The sequence below is a fragment of the Oncorhynchus clarkii genome, chromosome 6 (genome assembly GCF_045791955.1).
Source record: "Oncorhynchus clarkii lewisi isolate Uvic-CL-2024 chromosome 6, UVic_Ocla_1.0, whole genome shotgun sequence".
NCBI classification, from domain to species: Eukaryota; Metazoa; Chordata; class Actinopteri; order Salmoniformes; family Salmonidae; genus Oncorhynchus; species Oncorhynchus clarkii.
The window spans coordinates 22,774,561-22,800,453 of NC_092152.1; the positions used below are offsets into that span (position 1 = coordinate 22,774,561).

A 25,893-nucleotide genomic window follows, 5' to 3' on the forward strand; every position below is an offset into this window, starting at 1 on the left:
GCAGCAAAGGGAGGACCACCTCCATATTAATTCCCATGGAAGGCCAAAAAGATCATCAAGGACAACAACCACCTGAGCCAATGCCTGTTTAACCCACTATCATCCAGAAGGCGAGGTCAGTACAGATGCATCAAAGCTGGGACCGAGAGACAGAAGCTGTTTTTCAATCTCAAGGCCATCAGACTTTTAAATAGCCATCACTTGTAACTTAGAGGCTGCTGCCCTATATACATATACTTGAAATCACTGGCCACTTTAATAATGGAACACTAGTCACTTGAGTAATGCAAAATATGTCAACATTATTCATCTCATATGTGTATATACTGTATTGTTTTCTATTCTACTGTATTTTAGTCTATGCCACTCCGACATTGCTCATCCAAATATTTATATATTCTTAATTCCATTATTTTACCTTAGATTTGTGTGTATTGTTGTGAAATGTTTAGATATTATTTGTTAGATATTACTGCACTGTTGGAGCTAGAAACACAAGCATTTCGCTACACCCGCAAAAACATCTGCTAAACATGTGTATGTGACCAATACAATTTGATTTGGAATGAGATGTTCGCATACTTTTGGTCATGTAGTGTACATTATTCTTATAAGTTGGTCAATTTGCTCTCGCCTTGCTAAAACAATAATTATTAAAATGCCTGTATTTACAGGTGGCAGAGAGATCCTAAACAATGAAAGGGCTGCACTTTTCAGTTCCATTGGAATGCTCATTGTGATGAGGTCCTGCTCGCACTGGGCTTGCACTGGAATCTAGGTATGCCAAAAAGCCCTGTAACTCCAAATTGGTATCCCTGAAGCTTGCCTGTCAAACTATTGTTGTCCCAGAGTTATTGCAATCTCTAAAGATTTTATTGCCTAAGAGGTGCCATGTTCTTTGAATAGTAAATATGTACCGAGACTACGACCATAAATTCTCATTAGAACTCATGTTTGACTTAAACATTAACACTACACTTTTTCATATGCTACAGTTGAAATGTGTTCGATTTTGAGTTTGCATCCCAATGTTACACTTTATATACATCACAGAAGACTGAAATATAACAAAACCGTTTGACATACATATTTATTAATATTTATTCATAATTAACATTATTAACATTCCACCCATGAGGCCACTAGGTCATTTAACTGCAGGGAAGGGCTACCCATGTCAATAGACCAATGGGTTCCATAAAACGTATCCTGAAAAAAATGTTGTTACTGTTTATATAATTACCTGCACTTGTCTCTGTTAATTATCTGCAGCACCTCTCTGTGTTTTCTACTTCCACACTCCATAATTTGTGCATACCCTCAGACTGGACCACCAACAAAATGTCAACAATGGATCAAATGCAACATGTGACATTTTCAAATGCAAATAGTACTTGGCGCCTGTCCTCTGGCATTTAAATCTAGGCATGTTTTCATCATTCTACAACACAACTTCATGATGTTCTTTAGTGTCTGGTGGGACAAGTGCAGACCTTTGCAGGACATACAACCCCCATGTAAAAAAAATATATAAAAATGCACATATTAAAAGTTTTAAATCTGTTGATTACTTTTTATTCTCTTTAGTGTGGGAGAAAAGCAAATTATCACACAGCATATTTACTGCCTCAATTCTGATATGTAGTCCTCCTAGAATGTTGGTATTAAACACATACCTTGATGTGCCTTTTATCATCTTATCTCAGAATTCCTAGAGTTGTAAACATTGTTACTAACAGGCTGAATAATAATCCAAGGAACATACCAGTTGAAGGAACTGAATGTCTGTTCTGTCTAAGCTGGACATTCTCAGAAAGTTGTTATTATGATATGTTGGTTGAACTCAGGCCATCTTTGAATGTATTTGCCTTGATCTTGCGTAAAGGGCGCAATGGAATGATACAGTGGTGGTTCGAGCAAATTACGTTGCCGAGTGGGGAAAAAATACAGAGCCAATGAAATAGGTTTATTTTTAAAAGGGAGTGGTTTCATGGGTTTCTATAACACAACGCACTTCCTTACCGGCATTTTAGTATTAACACGCGAAGTTGAACAGTCTTTGGTGTACTTACTAGCTATTTATTTATTGTGGAACGTGTTTACCTTTACTTTAAATATGCTTGGCCTGTGCCTTTATGTGCCTGTTCCGAATTCGGATGCGGCTGAATTCGAGTATTTTGAGTCCAATGGACTACCATCGGAGTTGAAATCGCTCTTCAAATTGAGTGTGTTTCTACCTTCACAAGAGTTTTCTACTTATCGGAAATGGAGAAAGGTAAAACTTGCCGTATATTATTTTACTTACATGTATTTATGCTTCAGCGGGGTTCACATCAAGTTTTACATTTTGAGTGTTGTATTTGGTTATTCCTCGAAATTACACATATTTGTAACGATCACGCGGTCGTAGTTTCCTGTAAGTACAAACCCCTTCTTCCTGCACCCGCGGTTTGTCACGGTTTCCATTAGTTACCACAGTCAAAGTCAAAATGGCCTATAAAGTAAAAATTAATAACTCAAATTTCCTTTTTGGTCTTAATTTAAAGTTAGGCATAAGGTTAGTAGTGTGTTGGTTTAAAATTACTTTTTAAGAAATGCATTTTATAAATGGGTGGCGTTTATGACTTTGGCTATGCGTTTGTCAAAAGGAAAAGGTATAAACGGAATCTTTGGGACATCCCAACTCACGTCATTTAAAACGGTAAGGGTTGGGCTAAATTTAGGGTAAAAGTAGGGGTTAGGTTAAAGATAGGAACGTCCCAATGATCCCAGATAGCACTAACTTTAGTCAAACTCTACATCTACCCAGTGCTCCCATGCAATTTAGTGCACCTATCTGAATATAATGTTAAACATAATGACATAATGATGCTCCTTAATATATTTTTTAAATGAATTACTTCATGAAGGTGTTTAAGTTCATTGAATAACTCAACTATTTATCATCAAAAGATCAAATAGTGCATAGATGGATTATTATTGTTTGGCTATACATTGATGGTTCCTAGGGCTTGCAAATTAAAACTATTGGCCTGCAAGACCCTCTTATTGATATAATCAAGTATCATTGACCTGGAGCCCTAAACCATTGGATTCAGGGTTGCAAATTAGCATAAAGAAATCACTGGAAGATGATGGAATGATTAAGTAATTGCATGCAAGACTTGGCTGGAGCTTCAAGACCCCCAAGACTGTTTGACCCACTTACCATAGACAAGGCATGGTGTTGATTGCAGAGTTTGGCATTGTGGATTGAGCCCTCATGTCTTCAGGGGTGGGTAATAGTGCCTGGGACATCTATCTATATCCTGCGAACTCACTCTAAGCCTGTCTACCTGGTCTAAAATAGGGCCGGTGTTGATATTTGATTTACTGTATTGAAATACAGTACGTGACAGTGTTCCCATAGAGTACATTCCTTCTATCTGTGTGTAGTTAATCCGACCCTCTCTGCCTAATCAATCGTCATTCTACCTGCTGTTGTTGTGCTAGCTGATTAGCTGTTGTTGTCTCACCTACTGTTTTAGCTAGCTCTCCCAATTCAACACCTGTGATTACTATATGCCTCGCTGTATGTCTCTCTCAAATGTAAATATGCCTTGTATACTGTTGTGCAGGTTAGTTATCATTGTTTTAGTTTACAATGGAGCCCCTAGTTCCACTCTTTATACCCCTGATACCTCCTTTGTCCCACCCCCCACACATGCGGTGACCTCACCCATTACAACCAGCATGTCCAGAGATACAACCTCTCTCATCATCACCCAGTGCCTGGGCTTACCTCCGCTGTACCCGCACCCCACCATACCCCTGTTTGCGCATTATGCCCTGAATATATTCTACCATGCCCAGAAACCTGCTTCTCTTATTCTCTGTCCCCAACGCCCTAGGCGACCAGTTTTGATAGCCTTCAGCCGCACCCTCATACTACTCCTTCTCTGTTCCGCGGGTGATGTGGAGGTAAACCCAGGCCCTGCATGTCCCCAGGCACCCTCATTTGTTGACTTCTGTGATCGAAAAAGCCTTGGTTTCATGCATGTCAACATCAGAAGCCTCCTCCCTAAGTTTGTCTTACTCACTGCTCTAGCACACTCTGCTAACCCTGATGTCCTTGCCGTGTCTGAATCCTGGCTCAGGAAGGCCACCAAAAATTCTGAGATTTCCATACCCAACTATAACATCTTCCGTCAAGATAGAACTGCCGAAGGGGGAGGAGTTGCAGTCTACTGCAGAGATAGCCTGCAAAGTAATGTCATACTTTCCAGGTCCATACCCAAACAGTTCGAACTACTAATTTTGAAAATTACTCTCTCCAGAAATAAGTCTCTCACTGTTGCCGCCTGCTACCGACCCCCCTCAGCTCCCAGCTGTGCCCTGGACACCATTTGTGAATTGATCGCCCCCCATCTAGCTTCAGAGTTTGTTCTGTTAGGTGACCTAAACTGGGATATGCTTAACACCCCGGCAGTCCTACAATCTAAGCTAGATGCCCTCAATCTCACTCAAATCATCAAGGAACCCACCAGGTACAACCCTAACTCTGTAAACAAGGGCACCCTCATTGACGTCATCCTGACCAACTGGCCCTCCAAATACACCTCCGCTGTCTTCAACCAGGATCTCAGCGATCACTGCCTCATTGCCTGTATCCGCTACGGAGCCGCAGTCAAACGACCACCCCTCATCACCGTCAAACGCTCCCTAAAACACTTCTGTGAGCAGGCCTTTCTAATCGACCTGGCCCGGGTATCCTGGAAGGACATTGACCTCATCCCGTCAGTTGAGGATGCCTGGTCTTTCTTTAAAAGTAACTTCCTCACCATTTTAGATAAGCATGCTCCGTTCAAAAAATGCAGGACTAAGAACAGATATAGCCCCTGGTTCACTCCAGACCTGACTGCCCTCGACCAGCACAAAAACATCCTGTGGCGGACTGCACTAACATCGAATAGTCCCCGCGATATGCAACTGTTCAGGGAAGTCAGGAACCAATACACACAGTCAGTCAGGAAAGCTAAAGCCAACTTCTTCAGGCAGAAGTTTGCATCCTGTAGCTCCAACTCCAAAAAGTTCTGGGACACTGTGAAGTCCATGGAGAACAAGAGCACCTCCTCCCAGCTGCCCACTGCACTGAGGCTAGGTAACACGGTCACCACCGATAAATCCATGATTATCGAAAACTTCAACAAGCATTTCTCAACGGCTGGCCATGCCTTCCGCCTGGCTACTCCAACCTCGGCCAACAGCTCCCCCCCCTCGCAGCTACTCGCCCAAGCCTCTCCAGGTTCTCCTTTACCCAAATCCAGATAGCAGATGTTCTGAAAGAGCTGCAAAACCTGGACCCGTACAAATCAGCTGGGCTTGACAATCTGGACCCTCTATTCCTGAAACTATCCGCCGCCATTGTCGCAACCCCTATTACCAGCCTGTTCAACCTCTCTTTCATATCGTCTGAGATCCCCAAGGATTGGAAAGCTGCCGCAGTCATCCCCCTCTTCAAAGGGGGCGACACCCTGGACCCAAACTGTTACAGACCTATATCCATCCTGCCCTGCCTATCTAAGGTCTTCGAAAGCCAAGTCAACAAACAGGTCACTGACCATCTTGAATCCCACCGTACCTTCTCCGCTGTGCAATCTGGTTTCCGAGCCGGTCACGGGTGTACCTCAGCCACGCTCAAGGTACTAAACGATATCATAACCGCCATCGATAAAAGACAGTACTGTGCAGCCGTCTTCATAGACCTTGCCAAGGCTTTCGACTCTGTCAATCACCGTATTCTTATCGGCAGACTCAGTAGCCTCGGTTTTTCGGATGACTGCCTTGCCTGGTTCACCAATTACTTTGCAGACAAGAGTTCAGTGTGTCAAATCGGAGGGCATGCTGTCCGGTCCTCTGGCAGTCTCTATGGGGGTGCCACAGGGTTCAATTCTCGGGCCGACTCTTTTCTCTGTATATATCAATGATGTTTCTCATGCTGCGGGCGATTCCCTGATCCACCTCTACGCAGACGACACCATTCTATATACTTCTGGCCCGTCCTTGGACACTGTGCTATCTAACCTCCAAACGAGCTTCAATGCCATACAGCACTCCTTCCGTGGCCTCCAACTGCTCTTAAACGCTAGTAAAACCAAATGCATGCTTTTCAACCGTTCGCTGCCTGCACCCGCACGCCTGACCAGCATCACCACCCTGGATGGTTCCGACCTTGAATATGTGGACATCTATAAGTACCTAGGTGTCTGGCTAGACTCTAAACTCTCCTTCCAGACCCATATCAAACATCTCCAATCGAAAATCAAATCAAGAGTCGGCTTTCTATTCCGCAACAAAGCCTCCTTCACTCACGCCGCCAAACTTACCCTAGTAAAACTGACTATCCTACCGATCCTCGACTTCGGCGATGTCATCTACAAAATTGCTTCCAACACTCTACTCAGCAAACTGGATGCAGTTTATCACAGTGCCATCCGTTTTGTCACTAAAGCACCTTATACCACCCACCACTGCGACTTGTATGCTCTAGTCGGCTGGCCCTCGCTACATATTCGTCGCCAGACCCACTGGCTCCAGGTCATCTACAAGTCCATGCTAGGTAAAGCTCCGCCTTATCTCAGTTCACTGGTTACGATGGCAACACCCATCCGTAGCACGCGCTCCAGCAGGTGTATCTCACTGATCATCCCTAAAGCCAACACCTCATTTGGCCGCCTTTCGTTCCAGTTCTCTGCTGCCTGTGACTGGAACGAATTGCAAAAATCACTGAAGTTGGAGACTTTTATCTCCCTCACCAACTTCAAACATCTGCTATCTGAGCAGCTAACCGATCGCTGCAGCTGTACATAGTCTATTGGTAAATAGCCCACACATTTTCATCTACCTCATCCCCATACTGTTTTTATTTATTTATTTTTCTGCTCTTTTGCACACCAATATCTCTACCTGTACATAACCATCTGATCATTTATCACTCCAGTGTTAATCTGCATAATTGTAATTATTTGCCTACCTTCTCATGCCTTTTGCACACAATGTATATATAGACTCCCCTTTTTTCTACTGTGTTATTGACTTGTTAATTGTTTACTCCATGTGTAACTCTGTGTTGTCTGTTCACACTGCTATGCCTTATCTTGGCCAGGTCGCAGTTGCAAATGAGAACTTGTTCTCAACTAGCCTACCTGGTTAAATAAAGGTGAAATAAAAATAAATAAAAATCCAGGCGTATGTCACATTTGACAGTGAATGTAGGACAGGTTAGCCTAGATTTGAGTCCGCATGCTTTCAACATATGACCTTTGTGGTCTTTGCCTCTCAGAGACATATTGCGGAAATGGTTTGTCGTGACTGGACATTAAGGTGATGACACCATCAAGAATGACATTATTCACACTTTACCCTCCTTCCAGGTGCTTACAATACATTCCATTAGTATTGTCCACCTCCAGAGAAGTCCCCAGTCTAGGCTTTACTACAGTTGATTGATTTTCAATCGGCCCCTCTATAATGTCTCATAATAGAAAGCAGGTCAGTGTGCCTTTCCACTGTTGTTGATCATTTGGTTTTGTTTGCCTCTGCAGAAAGCAGTGAAAAGTGCAGATAAGGACCTGGATGAGCAGATGGTCTTCGAGGAGTTTGTGAACTATTTGCAAGATCATGAGAAAGACCTGAGACTTGTCTTCAAGAGCCTGGACAGAAGGAGAGCTGGTATGCAATTATCCACAAATCAGCTGTTACAGTTTGGGGACATACCTTAGCTACCACACAATTCAAATGTTTTTTTTTTCTGATTTAGGTGGAATTCTGATTGGTGATGAATTGTCTTCTTCCATTGTGATTCAGGTCAAATATATTCTAAGGAAATCATGGAGTCACTCCAGGACCTTGGTGTTCACATATCACAGCAGCATGCCGAGAAGATCCTACAATGGTAAGATATTATAATGGCGCAGTGTTCCCTTAAGATTTTGGTCAATCTTGTCAGTATGTCTTTTGTTACCAGTTTGATTCATATTCTCAAGAGTTTATGGTTTTGTTTTCATCTTTGTCAATAGCATGGATAAGAATGGCACAATGACCATCGACTGGAATGAGTGGAGCAACTACCCTCTGCTACACCCCAAAGAGAACAACATCCCTGAGATCACCCTCTACTGGAAACACTCCACGGTGAGAAGGGTGGGAGGACGGGGGGTGTGAACTAGCTATCCAGCAAGCAGGGAACAATTCTATTTCACGTTAATTTGAGTACACTCATTCACAAAATTGTGAATAGGGATGTTAATCCTATTACATAGATTAACACTGTGAACGGACGTGCCTCACCATTTAAGTCTTATTAGTGTTTAAATAGGACAGGAACGCTCTGAATGTAATGGCCATCATGAATTACCCCCTTGTATATCAAATGTTGATTACAGTTTTAATTATCCCTTGTGTAAAATGTTTATTACGTTTGTAAAGTGTTAAGAGGACACTCAAATTATCCCCTCGGTATTCAGAACCACTTTCACAGGACAGTGTGTTCTTGGGCAGCATGCGGGTGGGGTAATGAAATACAGTATGTCTTAATAAGAAAAGCCAGCTCTAAATCTTAGCCTGTTTACCTCTCCTATGTGTCAAGAGCTACAGAACAATATTTATAAGCCGAGCGGGGGCAAAAAATATTCGGAAGCATTGCTTGGAGATGGGATGACCACCCAAAACAAAGGCCACGGAAAATGTCCCACGACATTCACTCAAGTCACTTTGGCCTGACCATCTCATGCCAGTAGTGTTACTCACACACTTATATAACCTGATTTTAATATCAACTTGGCGATCATGAAATAGTTTTCAGCTGGTGATTCATCTCTGGCATGGTAAAGCTTCAGGGGGATAGAGCCTGTACTCAGGCATGGTAAAGTTTCAGGAGGATAGAGCCTGTACTCTGGCATGGTAAAGCTTCAGGGGATAGAGCCTGTACTCTGACATGGTAAAGCTTCAGGAGGATAGAGCCTGTACTCTGGCATGGTAAAGCTTCAGGGGATAGAGCCTGTACTCTGGCATGGTAAAGCTTCAGGGGGATAGAGCCTGTACTCTGGCATGGTAAAGCTTCAGGAGGATAGAGCCTGTACTCTGGCATGGTAAAGCTTCAGGAGGATAGAGCCTGTACTCTGGCATGGTAAAGCTTCAGGGGATAGAGCCTGTACTCTGACATGGTAAAGCTTCAGGGGGATAGAGCCTGTACTCTGGCATGGTAAAGCTTCAGGAGGATAGAGCTTGTACTCTGGCATGGTAAAGCTTCAGGGGGATAGAGCCTGTACTCTGGCATGGTAAAGCTTCAGGGGGATAGAGCCTGTACTCTGGCATGGTAAAGCTTCAGGGGGATAGAGCCTGTACTCTGGCATGGTAAAGCTTCAGGAGGATAGAGCCTGTACTCTGGCATGGTAAAGCTTCAGGAGGATAGAGCCTGTACTCTGGCATGGTAAAGCTTCAGGAGGATAGAGCCTGTACTCTGGCATGGTAAAGCTTCAGGGGGATATAGAGCCTGTACTCTGGCATGGTAAAGCTTCAGGGGGATAGAGCCTGTACTCTGGCATGGTAAAGCTTCAGGGGGATAGAGCCTGTACTCTGGCATGGTAAAGCTTCAGGAGGATAGAGCCTGTACTCTGGCATGGTAAAGCTTCAGGGGGATAGAGCCTGTACTCTGGCATGGTAAAGCTTCAGGAGGATAGAGCCTGTACTCTGGCATGGTAAAGCTTCAGGAGGATAGAGCCTGTACTCTGGCATGGTAAAGCTTCAGGAGGATAGAGCCTGTACTCTGGCATGGTAAAGCTTCAGGGGGATAGAGCTTGTACTCTGGCATGGTAAAGCTTCAGGAGGATAGAGCCTGTACTCTGGCATGGGCTTTGCAAAGGCACCTCTGTAGGGACTTGTAGAGTCGGGAGTCTCGCTGGCTGAGTCAGATTGTCATTATGTAATAGATAGCTTTACAAGAAGGGAACATGCACTCTATTCTATACCCTTATAATATCAGCAGTCTGAACCATGACATTAAAGCACAAACAACCTTATTTTCTCTCTGGTTTGATATCAGATTACAAAGAAATGGCCCAGAAATAGCAGAGCAGGAAACAACAGAATTCAACTTGCTTCCTAACACAGAACATGAAGTAATCACTGACCTAAAGCCTCATGACCGGTGACCTATGTTTTGAGGGATGAGGGCAGACGCACACTGCACATTTCACTGTCAATACCACTCTTCCCTGTCCCAACCTCTAGATGAAAGTTTTGTGTATACATGGGGCCTTAGAAATCACACACACTGAAAAATGTTCAGTCACCCCCCCCTCTTTTTTTTTTTTTTTTTTTAATAAATAGCTTGACTATATTTATAATTGCAAACTGCTCTTAGATAGCTCCAATGTCTTTTGGGCCAAAAGAGAAGATAATAGCGTATAATAATACTCATGTTCTATATATTTCTACTCTCTGTAGCTCTTTGATGTAGGTGAGAATCTGATGGTGCCTGATGACTTCACAACAGAGGAAAAACTGTCAGGAATATGGTGGAGGCATCTGGTTGCAGGCGGAGGTGCAGGAGCAGTGTCCCGAACATTCACCGCCCCCTTAGACCGACTCAAAGTACTCATGCAGGTAAGAAGCCCTTGATCTACTGTCTTAATAGATAGTATGACAGCCATGTATTCCCAACAACAGTTTGAGTCCTAGTAATGGTACACCTAGCCCTCAATAACCAATTTATTTATTACCTAAGAGCCATACATGGGTTAATGAGTACGTAGATTATTGCCAGAACAGAGGGCAAGAGTCCTGGGGGCTGTTCGTTCCCACCGGCTCATTCAGCTGACCAATGTTAGTGGCTAAGAGCCAGCACATCGTCTCTGGTGAGTTGTGATTGGCTGCATCAGGAGAGATTAGATCTGCTTTTACGTGATAGCAATGTGGGGATCAGTAACCCCTGATTGGCGTTAGTGGATCTGTTTGAACAAGTCGTCTAGTGTCATCTTGTGTTGTTACAACTGATACCAGAACACTGACTTGTTCCACACTGATCCCGTTGAGCAAATATGTTCACATTCTCAAAGCCTATTCCGGATAACTGAAGAAATGTTATGAGAATAAAAGGCCAACTTTCATGTAAATCATGAATTGGCATCAATGGAAGATGTGCATTAACATTTGAGTTAAGCGCACAGATCTCAATTCAGAATACGCCCTTAATTGTGTTATTGTTCATGTGACTTCTGTATGATAAACATTGATATTCTTTATTTGTCAGGTCCATGGTTCCAGTAGCAACAACATGTGCATCATGAGTGGGCTCACCCAGATGATCAAAGAAGGTGGGATGAGGTCGCTGTGGAGAGGGAACGGAATGAACATCGTCAAAATTGCACCTGAAACTGCCATTAAGTTCATGGCTTATGAGCAGGTACTTGCTCCTATATAATTTTCTTAATTTCTATTACTCTTTTTAAAATGATATATAAACCATTATTATAATTCCTTAATCTCAATTTCTGAAGTGAGGACCAAGTTCATGTTCTAACCAGTGTCTGCCCCATCTTATTTTCTCCCCTCTCTCCTTTCAACTGAAAAACTCTCTGGCACAGATCAAGCGTTTGATTGGCAGTGATAAGGAGACACTTGGCATCCTGGAGCGTTTTGTAGCTGGCTCTATGGCTGGAGTCATCGCTCAGAGCACCATCTACCCCATGGAGGTGAGCAGCCATCAATCATCCCCCCTAGCATAGACCTGGGATGATTACATCTATTATTGTTGTCAGGATAGAAAGGGCAAAAATGCATGATTGATTTGCAAATAAATTAGTAATGCCAATGTTTTCAATCTGATTACATGCCACCTGCTAGATTTTCATAGTCTTTCATTTCTGAACACAAGGTTCTGAAAACACGGCTTGCCTTACGAAAGACTGGTCAGTACTCTGGCATCTCTGACTGTGCAAAGAACATCTTTAGGAGAGAGGGGCTGGGTGCCTTTTACAAGGGCTTTATCCCCAACATGATGGGCATCATCCCCTACGCTGGAATCGACCTGGCTGTGTATGAGGTAAGAAGAGACCGGGATATAACTTTACAAAGCTGTTTTCACTGCATTGTATGCTCCATTTGGAATTATCTGACTGTTATTTTTTCCACAGACATTGAAGAACTCCTGGTTAGAAAAGTATGGCACCAAAAGTACTGACCCGGGAGTGTTAGTTCTGCTTGGCTGTGGCACAATCTCCAGCACCTGTGGTCAGCTGGCCAGCTACCCCCTAGCCCTGGTCAGGACCCGCATGCAGGCACAAGGTGAGACCTTCAACAATACACCTAATTTACACTGCTTATATTCTTTCAAATATATTAAATCTTACTTATTTTATTGCGATGCAGTTATAAATAACTACCAGTTTTGCTGTTCCTTTGTATTCATCTTTGGCTCTAATGCTGACTGTGTGCCATGTCTCTCCTATAGCCATGATGGAGGGCAGCCCACAGATGACAATGTCAGGGCTCTTCAAACAAATCATTCAGACAGAAGGGGCCACTGGCCTCTACAGGGGCCTGGCCCCTAACTTCCTGAAGGTCATTCCAGCTGTCAGCATCAGCTATGTGGTGTACGAGAACCTGAAGATGTCGCTGGGAGTTAAGTCGCGATGAGAAGGTGACTCACGACATCTGAATGGTTCAGCTTTGACGTGTGTGTGTGTGCATGTGTGAGTGAGATCCCTCCGAGTTGAGGCTAAGGAATCTCTGACACTTGAGGTTTGTGGAGCCATCTCATTCTATGAATGCCAGAAGATGGAGTAGAACAAGGGACAATAGGATGAAAAGACAAGGTATCAACTCTGTGAGCTGAAGTTTTCTGAGTAGTTATTGGTTATCTCTCCCCCCCCCCCCCCCACCACCACATTTGCCTGATATGAAAATTATATTTGTTCATGTTCCTAGAATATAAGAAATTGGGAAAAAGCACGTGGTGATTATTTCCCCTTCTCACTTGGTGCAGATAGACAATTTATTCACACTGCCATTTATTTTAGTTTTTTATTGTCTGGGTATGACAGTTAAGAATGGCATGTTTTTTATTGTCTGGGTATGACAGTTAAGAATGGCATGTTTTTTATTGTCTGGGTATGACAGTTAAGAATGGCATGTTTTTTGTTGTTGTTCAGAACACAGCACTAACTGGCTTTATGTTCATAGGTTTGATTGTTATGGATGACTAGAGAGAGCCATATTATGTACAAGTATTGTGGGTGTGTTTGCAAAATAAGATCTCATTGGCTTCTTATACAATGTTAAAGAGCATGTATTTGTAAACGTTTTCAATACAAACCATGCAATAAATTATTACTTGAGTCCATCCTGCATATTTTCACTTAATATATAACTGTAATAGTTTGTCCATTTACATTTAGTTGGTTATTATGGAAATGCACAATAATTACTTCTGTGTTGAGTGCAAATCTCTGTATATGAGCTCAAGTCAAGATCAGGAGAGTCTTGGTTGTCAGGACACTTAATCATTGTCTTTATACCTAAAACCAAACATGATTTTAGAGCTTTGAGAAGATCGATGAGTAATACTAATGCACTTTAATTCATGCTGGAGACACTTTCGAGTGTTTTGCATTCACTTTAGATTGAAACTGGGAATTCACTTCAACTTTTTTTATGAGCCATTTTGTACAATTTTGTACAATGTTCTTTGAGCAAATAAATGAAAAGTATTGTATAATATTCACGTGTATTGCTTGACTCCTCACGTGTGTGTTCTTGTGGCTGGATGTTCAATAGGGTATTTTATTAAAACGACTCCGATTTTAGAGTTGACACCGCCCTTTCGCCCCATTGAGTTCAGTACTAAGTTTGACACAAACGACATGCAGTACCAAAACAGGAAGTTGCAAATAAAACTAGCTAGTGTTCGTTCAATCATGCAACGATGTTTAAAAACGTGTTTCGATCTGGTTTTCTAATTAGGACCACACATGTCCTCCTAACATGGGTTATTACACTGATACTATTCTTACATGACACCGGTAAGTTAGCTTCTCTTCGAGGCGTACCATATTAATTAGCCATTTAGTTAGCTAACGTTAGCTTACCAGGCAACACAGACTGGAGACTGTCACATTATGAAAACAATACTCTTGATAGCTTGCAGGCTAGATAAAGTGGTTGCTGTCAGCCATATATTTTAGTCACAGCGAATACAATAGTAATTTTAACAACACAGCCTCCCACGTGTTGGATTTATGTGGTGTTTAAGTAAGTTTATATTTTGCCTGTTAAGATCTCCGAAGACAAAGGGAGAATGGAGAGTTGATGCAGCCTGTAGTGTTTTCCTTGCTAGTCCTGCTGTCAGTGATGCTGTATTTCACTGTCTCTCTGATGGACCCGGGCTTTGTTCTTTCTGACAGTGTCAAGGTGAGCCTTAACCCCCAACCCTCCCCCAAAAGCCCTTCTGATAAGATGTATTCCATACTGATGTTACATTATATTTGTCTTTGAATGTGTGAGTATGCCCAGGGCTCAGGTGAAGAATTGGAAGAGATGATCCCTCAAAACCCCATACCTCGCCTGCGCCGGTGTGGCTACTGTCTGCTACAGGTAGGACAGCAGGAAGAATACCATCCAGTTGCAGTTAGATCATTAATAACTTAATAACTACAATCTTGGATCACAGATGAGATTACATATTGGGGGTGTGCTATGGTGATGTTAGTATGTATGACTCCTTGTTCTCTCCTCTTTGTCTCAAGCAGCAGCCCATGAGAGCTAAGCACTGCCAGGCCTGCAAACATTGTGTGCGACGGTTTGACCATCACTGTCCGTGGATAGAGAATTGTGTGGGTGAGAGAAACCACCGCTGTTTCATCATCTATCTGGCTGTTCAGCTGCTTGCTCTACTCTGGGCATTGCAGATTGCTTGGTGAGTGTGGGTGATTTAACCTGATGAAAGTAGCTATGAGCTATTATTATTGCGATGTAGATTAAATACTATTTGTCCCACATACGCAATAGTTCCCTTGTTGTATTATTGATGTCAATATCATTTGATGTACTCTGTCTTTCAGGTCAGGTTTCCATTCTTCTGGCACTTGGAAACTGTGGCTCATTGTGAATGGGTTTTTGCTGGCAGCGCTGTGTGTTGTAGGTGTGTTGTCCTTGGTGGTGGTCCTGCTCCTGGGCTGCCACCTCTATCTGATTTCCATCAACTCCACCACCTGGGAGTTCATGTCCCGCCACCGGATCACCTACCTGAAAAGCTACAGTGACGAGGAGAACCCCTTTGATCGTGGCATTCTCTGTAATCTTTGGGACTTCTTCTGCATGTGCCGAACTGTGGTGTGGGAGCAGGTGTACTACAGAGGGAGCCACAATCACGTCTGACCTCACTCTACAGACAACATGCCCATACCAGGCTATAGGATTAAGCCTGGGTCGTGGCACCGCGTAGGCCTTCCATTCTGCTTCCCCCATAATTTAGATTTTTTGCCAAGTTGAAGTTGCCTAATGTTTTGATATTTATGTAATACATGGTCCTAGGTATTTTTTATTGTTTTGTTTAACTGAGTGACAGTTTATCGTGAGTCATTGAGTATGCTAATTTCCATGTTGAACTAATGATGTACTGTAATATTGAAAGGTGTTGATCAAAAATGTTATGCATTAGCTTTAGTACTCTGTTTTATAATATGTTGAAACGTCGGAATTTTTACCTGTATTCTTTGATAAAACTTTTCACTCTTTCATTAATTGGAAATAATGTATTCATATTTTTGTATTTATTGACATAGACAACACAATAAAACACTAATGATTTCAATGAATATGCATTCATTTTGTCTCATATACATTTATTTGTGGTAATCCACATACATTCATACAGTAATGCATAATTATTAGCAGCAACTATTGAATCGTTTTAATAGCAAAATAAATACTATTTCTATCATAATCAACTATCAGCCTCTCACTTCACAATCTCACTCGTTATTGCATTAAGTGCTCAATCCCACAATATTGGTTTATTCATAAATATGGCTACCTTATTTAATGGCTTCTCTCATGAAAATGTCTACATAAAACTAAGTTCACAACAAGTGTGCCATGCACATTTTAGTCACACTAAAAATTATAAATTGGCTGGTAGGTAGAAAGTAGATATGTTAGTAGGAGTTAGTAGTTAAACACACATTGGTAGGGAATGACTGGACCCAGATATGAGAACATGGAATTTTTCATCTTCACACAGAACAACATTTTGAAAAGACATTGTAACAGGAATAAATAGCCTTTTTCATTTGCTCAGTCAAGGCAGTGGGCAAAGCCTCTCACAGTGATGCATAGAAATGGCAGCGTGTACCTCTCTAAAGGGAACAGTTATCTGATAATAGCAAAATAAGCAAAGGCCACAAAGCATGCTCAAATTCTGTCCACATTAGACCGCTCATCAAATCTGTTATGTTTCGTAGATGGCAGCCAATTGTATTTGAGTGAAATCCAGAGCATTACACACTAGTGTTAATGTTTGGATATCACTGGGTACTATAAACAATGAAACAGTCATAGAACCTGGCCGTCAGACTAATTCATGGCACAGAAATACCAGGGTTGCATTCAAATTACTTTCTACCTGCAGATATCCCATATCCTGCTTGGTTGAGTTTGTTGATGATGGCAGTGAGGACAGTCCGCCTCATCTACATGTACCGTTGGGGCGAGCTACATTCAGTTATTGTCAGTTATGAAAAGGTTGTGCTATGGAACTGTTCATGCAACCGTTTCATGAGCTGGATGCAACCCTGGTCTCTGATTGCTTCATCCATGCAGGGCTGAGAAGTCAAAATCTGCGAAGGCCTCCTGCTGCTCAGGGGAGAGGCTGCAGGACACGGGAGGAGGTGACAGGATCGGCTGGAGACTCGTGAACTCGCTGTCAAAGTTACTGACATCCACAGACTCCTTAATTTTTGGCAGGAACGGAGGTTTCACTTTTTTAGCTAGCAGTGCATCCCAGTCTATAGTCTGTTTGTCAAATAGATACAGTGCATATGGGTTAAATTGCAAAATATAAGTTATTTTCCTACAAGCATCTCAAAGATAAGGTTGATGCATTTACAGTATATCTAAAAGCATTGATTGAAAATTATTTTATTTAAACTAAATAACCTTGAAGAATTTCTCTTCCTTGACTTCATTTGCGTCCCCTTCTCCGGCTCCCAGCCTTTTCTCTGGATTCCTCTTAAGAAGCTGCAGGGAGGAGGGGTTTGATTAGGGATCAGCATGCACAGACAGGGGGATGGTTCAAACACGGATATTTTCAAAACAAAACTATTTCTGAACGGTTTCCGAATATATAAAAATATGAGAGACAGAATGAGCAGAGAAAGGGGAGGTTGTTACCTTTTGAATGATGGAGATGGAGTCTGGAGAGAGGCATCCAGGATACTGAACATCATCATTAACTATGCTGTCAAACACCTCCTCTTCATCTTCTCCTGGGAATGGAGACTGGCACAAGATGGAGAGGGGGAAGCCTTTAGTCTGATATATGACCACCAGTCATTGAAACTATAAAGCTTTACATTTCTGTGTATTTGTACTGTTATTATTGATTTGTGACTGTTTTTGTTGTTGTTGTTTACAAAAATATATGACTGTGTTTTATGGAGTGTGTTTCTGGTCTGTTGATGACTTACTTCTCCCACAAGCATCTCAAAGATAAGGACGCCCATGCCCCACCAGTCCACAGCTCGTGTGTAGTTATCATCAGTAAGCACCTCAGGCGCCAGGAACTCTGGGGTTCCACAGAATGTTGATGTCCGGTCGCCATGCCCCATCCCTGCCAGTACAACAACAGATGGAGCAGCATTTAACTAAATGCTCACACACATACAATTTGTTATATGTAATTTCCACACATAACCACAAACCCTGTCGTAAGATATAATAAACCATAATTTTACCTTCTTTACAAAGTCCAAAGTCTGTGATTTTAACAAATCCGTCTGCATCCATCAGCAAGTTGTCTAACTTCAAATCTCTATGAAAAACACATGCAAATGAAATAAGCTGTAGCCAGAGCTGTATTAAGTGCTAGTTAATATGACTCATAGACACGACTCACCGATAAACTATCTTATTCAGATGCAGGAACTCTAGACCCAGCAAAACACAGGCTGAGTAGAACCTGTAACACAAAGAAAATACACATTTGCACTGTCCAAATGTTTTTTTAATGGCACGTGCATGTGTGTGTGTGTATGTGTGTGTGTGTGTGTGTGTGTGTGCTTGTCGGGTAAAACTCACCTGGTCTGCAACTCAGAGAAGACGTTATTATGGATGTGAATCATGAGGTCTCCTCCTGGTGAGTACTCCATGACAAAACAAACATGCTCACTGGTCTGGAAACAGCCGTGCAGGTTGACCAGGAAAGGGTGCCTCGATGCATTGATCATCTCGAAGATCCTCCTCTCACACATAAGACTGTGAAGGCATCAGAAAGAGCATTTCTTACTGTAAATAAGTTATTATCTGTGGGTATCACTAATGTATTTGTGTAAGGTGAGCAAGGCTATTCATTGTATAGTATATGTCCCAATAAAGAACATTAACCTGTCCACTTCATCACGGGTTACAATATCCCTCTTCTTCAAGGCTTTAATGGCATAGAGTTTTCCTGTCTTCTTCAACTCAGCTAGAAGTACCTGGATAGGGTGAACATTGGCGTACATGAAGCAGTGGGCTGTGCAAAATCATATAGTGCTGTAAAATAATGTCGTGTTGGCAAAAAAGTCTGAACCTTTCCAAAGTGTCCTCTTCCCAAGACAGAGATACATTTGAAGTCTTCCATCTGCATCCTTGTTCTCTCTGTGTAGTTTTCAATGGAGGACTGAAAAGAGACAGACGGATATGCTACGAAGGTAGAATCATGAAGCAATCAAGGCCAGTCATTTATTCAAATAGCAAGTCTACCAATGCACTTTATGCACTTTATTTTAACAAGATGACAATAGACTAGAACCACCATTTTATGTTTAGTGGAGCTGGTATGGATGTTTACCTCTTTTTCTGTCAGAGTAGGCATAGGTGCTGTTTTCTGTGCTGTTGACACCGTGTTGGGGATGTTTCTTCCTTGGTCAACGCTAAACGTTTTAAATGCTAAACGCTCCTCACTTATGTTAAGACTAATCACCGGCACTTCACTGCAGATATAGAGAAACACAGTGATGGTCATATATTCAGGGAAATCATGCAATGATAAAGATATTACATATACTCCCATAACCAAATATTCTTATAAATACACTACACAAAATACATATTTGACTATTTCTACTGTTTCCATGGGCAGCTATGTGTAATTTCTCACCCTGGCAGTAGGGGGGTTGACCGAGTGGCCTTATTGGTAGAAGGTGAGGGGTTGACCACAACATCAGAGGAAGTAGACGGACTCAAAGTGGTAAAGGAACATTGAGGCAGGACACTCATCATCAGATGACCCCATGTGGCAAAGTTCATGTTCATCTGGGCAGCACGAAGGAAGTTCTTCCCTGAGTGGAGGGACAGGAACACCCATCAACACTCATCATCAACAGTAACATGAGTAGGTCTATTTGATCTGTGACCACAGCCAGGTTACATACAGTACCTTTCTCTTTTGTGAAAATGCACCTCTGACGCCTTAGTTTGGGTTGACGCTCAATCACAGGGTTGACAAACGTAATCTGCAAAGCCACCAGAAAAACAAGTAGCTTGTTACATATGGGTATCTGGTTGATAGACCGAACTCTGGCAAAGCCATCTCACATTCAGAAATATAAAGGAATCAGACCTCAGTGAAGAGTGTTCCCTGGGGCTCTAGGCACAAACACAGGGTATGTCGTTGGTTGTCCAGGAACTCTTCCAGGCGCAGGTACTTGACTGCACACATCACCCTCCAGTCTTGCCAGTAGATCCCAATCTCTAGCTCCCGAGACTGTGGGGGCACAAAGATGCATGTGCAATCTCCCAACTGAGAAACTATATGGTATTTTGCCAATACAGACACTTTCAGACTATGTACAACAATTCCATAGAGTTCCCATACAACCAGTTATGTGAAGTACAATGGTTCCTCCTGGTGTTCATTTAAAATAACTATGCCTCAACCAGTCACCTCTCCCACTTCAACTGGTTGTATCAATTTCCCACTTCATTGCCACTACTTACCCGCTCCAGTTGGATGCTGAAGCTTTGTCTCCAGGCCTGCTTGCTCAAAGGTCTCCAGTGGGTACGACCCACCACTCTGTTATCCAGTTTCAACACTGCACTTATCTCCACTGCCAGACAGAAAGTCTGATATTACTGTCCTATACTGTACTTCCATGACTACAATAACATCTAGTAGAGATGGTTCTACAGGTGCAGTACTTGGGATATTCAAATGCAACAACCATAGCTTCAACACAAAGTCACTGGCCCTCTGGGCACTAACCCTAATACCATACAGACACAGTACACTCCCCTGCAGACGAGGAGGTAGTGGATGTTGAATCTAACACTAAAGAGCTGTGTAGGACTAAGGTCCTTTATATGGGAACTTACAGGAGAGGTTTTCTGTGTGATCAGGTTGGCTGTTGACATTGAAATCTGGTGGGCTCTCCGGAGAAGAAGATCCACTGGTTATTTGGCCTCGTCCTGGCAGTGATTTCAGCAAGTCCTCACATCCCAGAAGCATGACCTCAAGTGTGCCTGTAAAATATTACATGCATCAGGAGAACAGGCCTTAAAATAAACATTATCATTCTGCTTTTACATCAGATCCATAAACAGGCGTAAAATACCTGTAAGGTTTGAAGAGAGTAGTTACCTGTTAGGGAGGCAGGCTTGAGAAAGGATGAGGAGGTGGAGGAGGGGAAGGAGCAAAGTAGGCAATTTTGCGGTTGTCCCTCAGGGGGTGGGTATACTGTAGGGAGCCCCTGCTTGGTGACAGGCTCCCGGAGAGCCTCCTGAGATGACTCCCCCAGGCGGTGCTCCAGAGAAAGTCGCAGAAGATCTAGCTTCTGAGAAGAGTCTTGCACACGGGACCGGGCCTGGTAGAGAGATTTATGCATTTTCCCATACATGCATAGCATAGGCACAAAAACAAATGTTCCAACCAAGACTCTTTCCACTCTCAAACTAACTAATTGTACAAAATATTCATTAGTCCCTCTGAAATTATACTAATTTTGTAGGTTGTTTTTTAGAATGTTTTCAAATAGAATTGTAAAACAATAAAAAAAATAGTTTATAGATACATTCTAGCTAGCCCACCTCAGCCAGGGCCAATTGGTCCTGGGATGGCAGCTCCTCAAGCTGCTTCACCACATCCCTGGCCACCTTCACCACCTCTGTCTCTCTCTGGACATAGTGTTTTAACTCAAACACATGGATGTCCAGGGGATTTACACCCACTGGGGTACTTCCTTCTGGATCAAAGATGCATGAGAAAACAGGCCAAGTTCAGACTTAGACTGCATAGAGAAAGCATTATGATATATCCTCACATAGGTAATACAGTTGTCATTTTCAGTGATCTTACATTTTTCATAATCCTACCAGCATATAAAATAGCAAGCAAAACAAACACGGGAACTACAGAGCATCGGAAAGCATTCAGACATCTTCGCTTTTTCCACATTTTCTTATGTTACAGCATTATTCTAAAATTGATTAAATTGTTGTTTTTTTCCTCATCAATCTACACACAGCAAAAACAGGCCTTTAGAAATGATTGCAAATTAATCAAAAATAAAACACTGAAATATCACATTTACAATAAGTATTTAGACCCTTTATTGAGTACTTTGTTGAAGCACCTTTGGCAGCATTACAGCCTTGTGTCTTCTTGGGTATGATGCTACAGGCTTGGCACACCTGTATTTGGGGAGTTTCTCGCATTCTTCTCTGCAGGTCCTCTCAAGCTCTGCCAGGTTGGATGGGGAGCGTCATGGCACAGCTATTTTCAGGTCTCTCCGGAGATGTTCGATCAGGTTCAAGTCTGGGCTCTGGCTGGGCCACTCAAGGACATTGAGAGACTTGTCCCAAAGCCATTCCTTCATTGTCTTGGCTGTGTGCTTAGGGTCATTGTCCTGTTGGAAGGTGAACCTTCACCCCAGTCTGAGGTCCTGAAGCAGGTTTTCATCAAGGATCTCTCTGTACTTTTCTTTGTTCATCTTTCCCTAGAGCCTGACTAGTCTATCATACCCTGCCGCTGAAAACACAGCATGATGCTGCCACCATCATGCTTCACCATAGGGATGGTATTGGTCAGGTGATGAGCGGGGCCTTGTTTCCTCCAGACGTGACGCTTGGCATTCAATCTTGGTTTCATCAGACCAAATAATCTTGTTTCTCATTGTCTGAGAGTCTTTTAGGTGCCTTTTGATAAAGTGCAAGTGGGCTGTCATGTGCCTTTTACTGAGGAATGGCTTCCATCTGGCCACTAATACTGTAAAGGCCTGATTGGCGCTGCAGAAATGGTTGTCCTTTTGGAAGGTTTTCCCCATCTCCACTGAGAAACTGTGGAGCTCTGTTAGAGTGACCATCGGATTCTTGGTCACCTCCCTTCTCCCCCGATTGCTCAGTTTGGCCTGGCAGCCAGCTCTAGGAAGTCTTGGTGGTTCCAAACTACTTCCACTTAAGAATGATGGAGGCCACTATGTTCTTGGGGAAAATGTTCTGTACTCTTCCCCAGGTCTGTGCCTTGACACAATTCTGACTCTACAGACAATTCCTTTAGACCTCATGGCTTGGTTTTGACTCTGACATGCACTGTCAACTGTGGGACCTTATATAGACAGATATGTGTCTTTCCAAATCATGTCCAATCAATTTAATTTACCACAGGTGGACTCCAATCAAGTTGTAGAAACATCTCAAGGTTGATCAATGGAAACAGGATGCACCTGAGCTCAATTTCGAGTCTCATAGCAAAGGGTCTGAATACTTATGTAAATAAGGTATTTCTGTTTTTTATTTTTAATAATTTGCAAAAAAAAATCGAAAAACCTGTTTTCACTTAGTCATTATTGGATATTGTGTGTAGATTGATGAATAAAAACATGTATTTAATCCATTTTAGAATAAGGCTGTAACGTATCAAAATGTGGGAAAAGTAAAGGGGTCTGAATACTTTTCGAATGCACTGTACCTAACAAATTATAGTAAGATACAAGACAGTAACCTATCTGATGGCAGTTCAATCCTGATAGCATTTTCAATTCTGTGCAAAGATGTGGATTGAGTTAACTGTATATTGTAACCATGATCACCTAACTAAACTGTACCATAAAGCTCTGACCTCCATGATTGGTGCTGTCATGGTTGCTGCTCCCATCCCCAACACCAGTCTGGGTGACTTTGATAATCTGCATTCGGATCAGCTCGATCTTGGAACGGCTGTCCTGCAGCATCTGCTGAGCTGTAGACAGCATCTCCAGATCCTGGAAAGTGATAATAAAACTAACACAATGATGCGGAACACACCCAGTCCAGTACAGTACACCTGAACAAAACCTGCTCCATGTTTATTGATCCAAGAAAATAAATACTCTGATAGTCTGTCTGACTCATAAAATAGTGGTGAATGAGAAACTGAAAAACAAGAGGCATCTGTGTAAGTCTCAGCTCTGTCAGTGTCCAATCTGAAAAAAAGGTCTGTATGAGCTAAAATAATAATACAAACATGCCTAAACCAGGTGAAAACAGTAGTATGACCATGCACTTCACTAACCTCGGAGCACTCCTGTCTCTCCTTGCTGAATAAGGGCTAATTTGTCATCCTCTTGGCCACAGGAGGGCTTCTCACATTGCACCTTTCCACCTTCACTATCCTTGAAAATACAACAAGTCCTCTGCTGTTGTTGTTGCAGAGCATCAGTGGCAAACAAGCAGGCAGGGTTCCTCCTGAAGCTGCTTTACATCTTGTGAATCTGGTCACACAGCAGTCTTTCCTTGTGTTTGTTTTCGCCTCTCTGCTGACTGCTCTGCAAAATCCCTCTTCCACTGCATCCTGTTCTCCTCTTCTTTCTGTTACTAATCACTCTCTCACCCCTCCCTCTCTCTCTCTCTCTCTCTCTCTCGCTCTCTCTCACTGTGTTTTTCCTGTGTAGGCTTCCTGCAGGGGTGGCAGGGATCCCTCTGCTGTGCCAACACTGCTGTTAGTCTGTGAGTGCTGATGTCCCTGTCCAGGCTCAGCATTGGCCAGCGCAGAACCACATGTTCCTCTCTGTCACCAACCAAAGACAAACACAGAGACGCTCTCCACAGGACAGGCAGAGAGCATCCAGCTAGAGCCTTTCTAAACCCATTCCAGCATGGGGGAATGCCTGGGACATACATCAAACGCTCCTGGGAGTCAGCTCTTTATGCAGAAGGACATGTCTTTAAGTCCAGTTTTAAATGGGATGCATGCAGTGTAATAATTGTAAAAATATGTGCACTTCTAAAATAGCTTTATGTTATAATTTTTACACTATGCTAGGAGAAGTGTGGGATAAGATTGATGAGCACTGGGTGACAGAACGAGCAATGTATTATGATGTTCAGATAAACGTTGGCAAGGCAGCCGGGGACCAATTTTTTTTTTTTTATGGACCATCAATCAGGTGGTTGATTTTGCAAATACGGGCACTTTTGGATGTTAAATGTTATTGAAAATGAAACCTCTTTAACTGCTTTTTATCTATCTGAATATTTTCTTCACTCTGTCTGGAACAAGATCTAATAGTGGCTGAGACCATTCTATTTAAGAATATAACTATTTTTATTGGTTACCCCAAATACCAGAGGGAAAATGTCACCACCACCACGTCATAAGATTTGCTATTTTAGTTTAAAAGAAAATTACAGAAATTGTTAATATAACATTTCACTTTTTTTTTAGATCATGTTTTTTTTTTTTTTACTATTTTGAAGATTTCTTAATTATATGTATTCATCATGTCTAAATGTCCGTATATGCATTGATGATACTCAGAAACATGTATTTACCACATCAAAATATCAATATTTTACATTATTTTAGAAATGAAGGTTCACATATGGGAAAATCATCAATATCAATTGTAATTTAACACAACATTTCCTCAGGAATATGTACCGTGATGGTAATGACTTAGCATTGTCGTAATGACTTAGCATTGTCGTAAATGTCCTCTGGTCTGATGAAACAAAAATAAAATTGTTTGGCCATAATGACCATTGTTATGTCTGGAAGAAAAAGGGTGACGCTTGCAAGCCGAAGAACACCATCCCAACCGTAAAGCACGGGGGTGGCAGCATCTTGTTGTGTGGGTGCTTTGCAGGAGGTACTAGTGCACTTCACAAAATAGATGGCAACATGAGGCAGGAACATTATTTGGATATATTGAAGCAACATCTCAAGACATCAGTCGGGAAGTTAAAGCTTGGTAGCAAATGGATCTTCCAAATGGACAATGACCCCAAGCATACTTCCAAAGTTGTGGCAAAATGGCTTAAGGACAACAAAGTCAAGGTATTGGAGTGGCCATCACAAAGCCCTGACCTCAATCATATAGAAAATATGTGGGCAGAACTGAAAAAGCGTGTGTGAGCAAGGAGGCCTACAAACCTGACTCAGTTACACCAGCTCTGTCAGGAGGAATGGGCCAAAATTCACCCAACTTATTGAGGAAAGCTTGTGGAAGGCTACCCGAAACGTTTGACCCAAGTTAAAACAATTTAAAGGCATTGCTACCAAATACTAATTGAGTGTATGTAAACTTCTGACCCACTGGGAATGTGCTGAAAGAAATAACAGCAGAAATAAATAATTCTCTCTACTATTATTCTGACATTTCACATTCTTAAAATAAAGTGGTG

At 42.3% G+C, this 25,893-nt stretch overlaps 3 protein-coding genes across 4 annotated transcripts; 2 read left to right on the plus strand and 1 right to left on the minus strand.

The window, feature by feature from the left end:
* The first annotated feature begins 2,037 nt into the window (after positions 1-2,037).
* LOC139411975 (calcium-binding mitochondrial carrier protein SCaMC-2-A-like) lies at positions 2,038-13,758 on the plus strand. The gene is made up of 10 exons (XM_071158743.1): positions 2,038-2,275; positions 7,584-7,710; positions 7,846-7,933; positions 8,058-8,172; positions 10,486-10,644; positions 11,291-11,443; positions 11,625-11,732; positions 11,915-12,082; positions 12,174-12,324; positions 12,491-13,758. The coding sequence occupies exons 1-10, from the start codon at positions 2,117-2,119 to the stop codon at positions 12,673-12,675; spliced, it is 1,413 nt and encodes a 470-aa protein (XP_071014844.1). The 5' UTR covers positions 2,038-2,116; the 3' UTR covers positions 12,676-13,758.
* Positions 13,759-13,889: 131 nt separating this feature from the next.
* On the plus strand, positions 13,890-15,850 carry LOC139410793 (palmitoyltransferase ZDHHC12-B-like). 2 transcript variants are annotated; one of them, XM_071156305.1, is made up of 5 exons: positions 13,890-14,060; positions 14,315-14,448; positions 14,551-14,631; positions 14,787-14,953; positions 15,099-15,850. In XM_071156305.1, exons 1-5 carry the CDS (start codon positions 13,964-13,966, stop codon positions 15,412-15,414), a joined length of 795 nt encoding a protein of 264 aa, XP_071012406.1. In that variant the 5' UTR covers positions 13,890-13,963; the 3' UTR covers positions 15,415-15,850. The 2 variants fall into 2 exon arrangements, with proteins under 2 accessions (XP_071012406.1, XP_071012405.1); XM_071156304.1 differs by having other exon boundaries at positions 13,895-14,060; positions 14,542-14,631.
* Positions 15,851-16,845: 995 nt separating this feature from the next.
* LOC139410794 (serine/threonine-protein kinase N2-like) lies at positions 16,846-23,894 on the minus strand. The gene is made up of 19 exons (XM_071156306.1): positions 23,783-23,894; positions 23,351-23,492; positions 21,322-21,476; positions 20,876-21,098; positions 20,611-20,757; positions 20,236-20,345; positions 19,859-20,002; positions 19,676-19,751; positions 19,397-19,577; positions 19,088-19,229; positions 18,827-18,916; positions 18,640-18,731; positions 18,334-18,510; positions 18,152-18,214; positions 17,991-18,067; positions 17,724-17,866; positions 17,428-17,535; positions 17,194-17,274; positions 16,846-17,049 (listed from the first exon to the last, which is right to left on the minus strand). Exons 2-19 carry the CDS (start codon positions 23,481-23,483, stop codon positions 16,846-16,848), a joined length of 2,346 nt encoding a protein of 781 aa, XP_071012407.1. The 5' UTR covers positions 23,484-23,492; positions 23,783-23,894.
* Between the last annotated feature and the right edge of the window lie 1,999 nt (positions 23,895-25,893).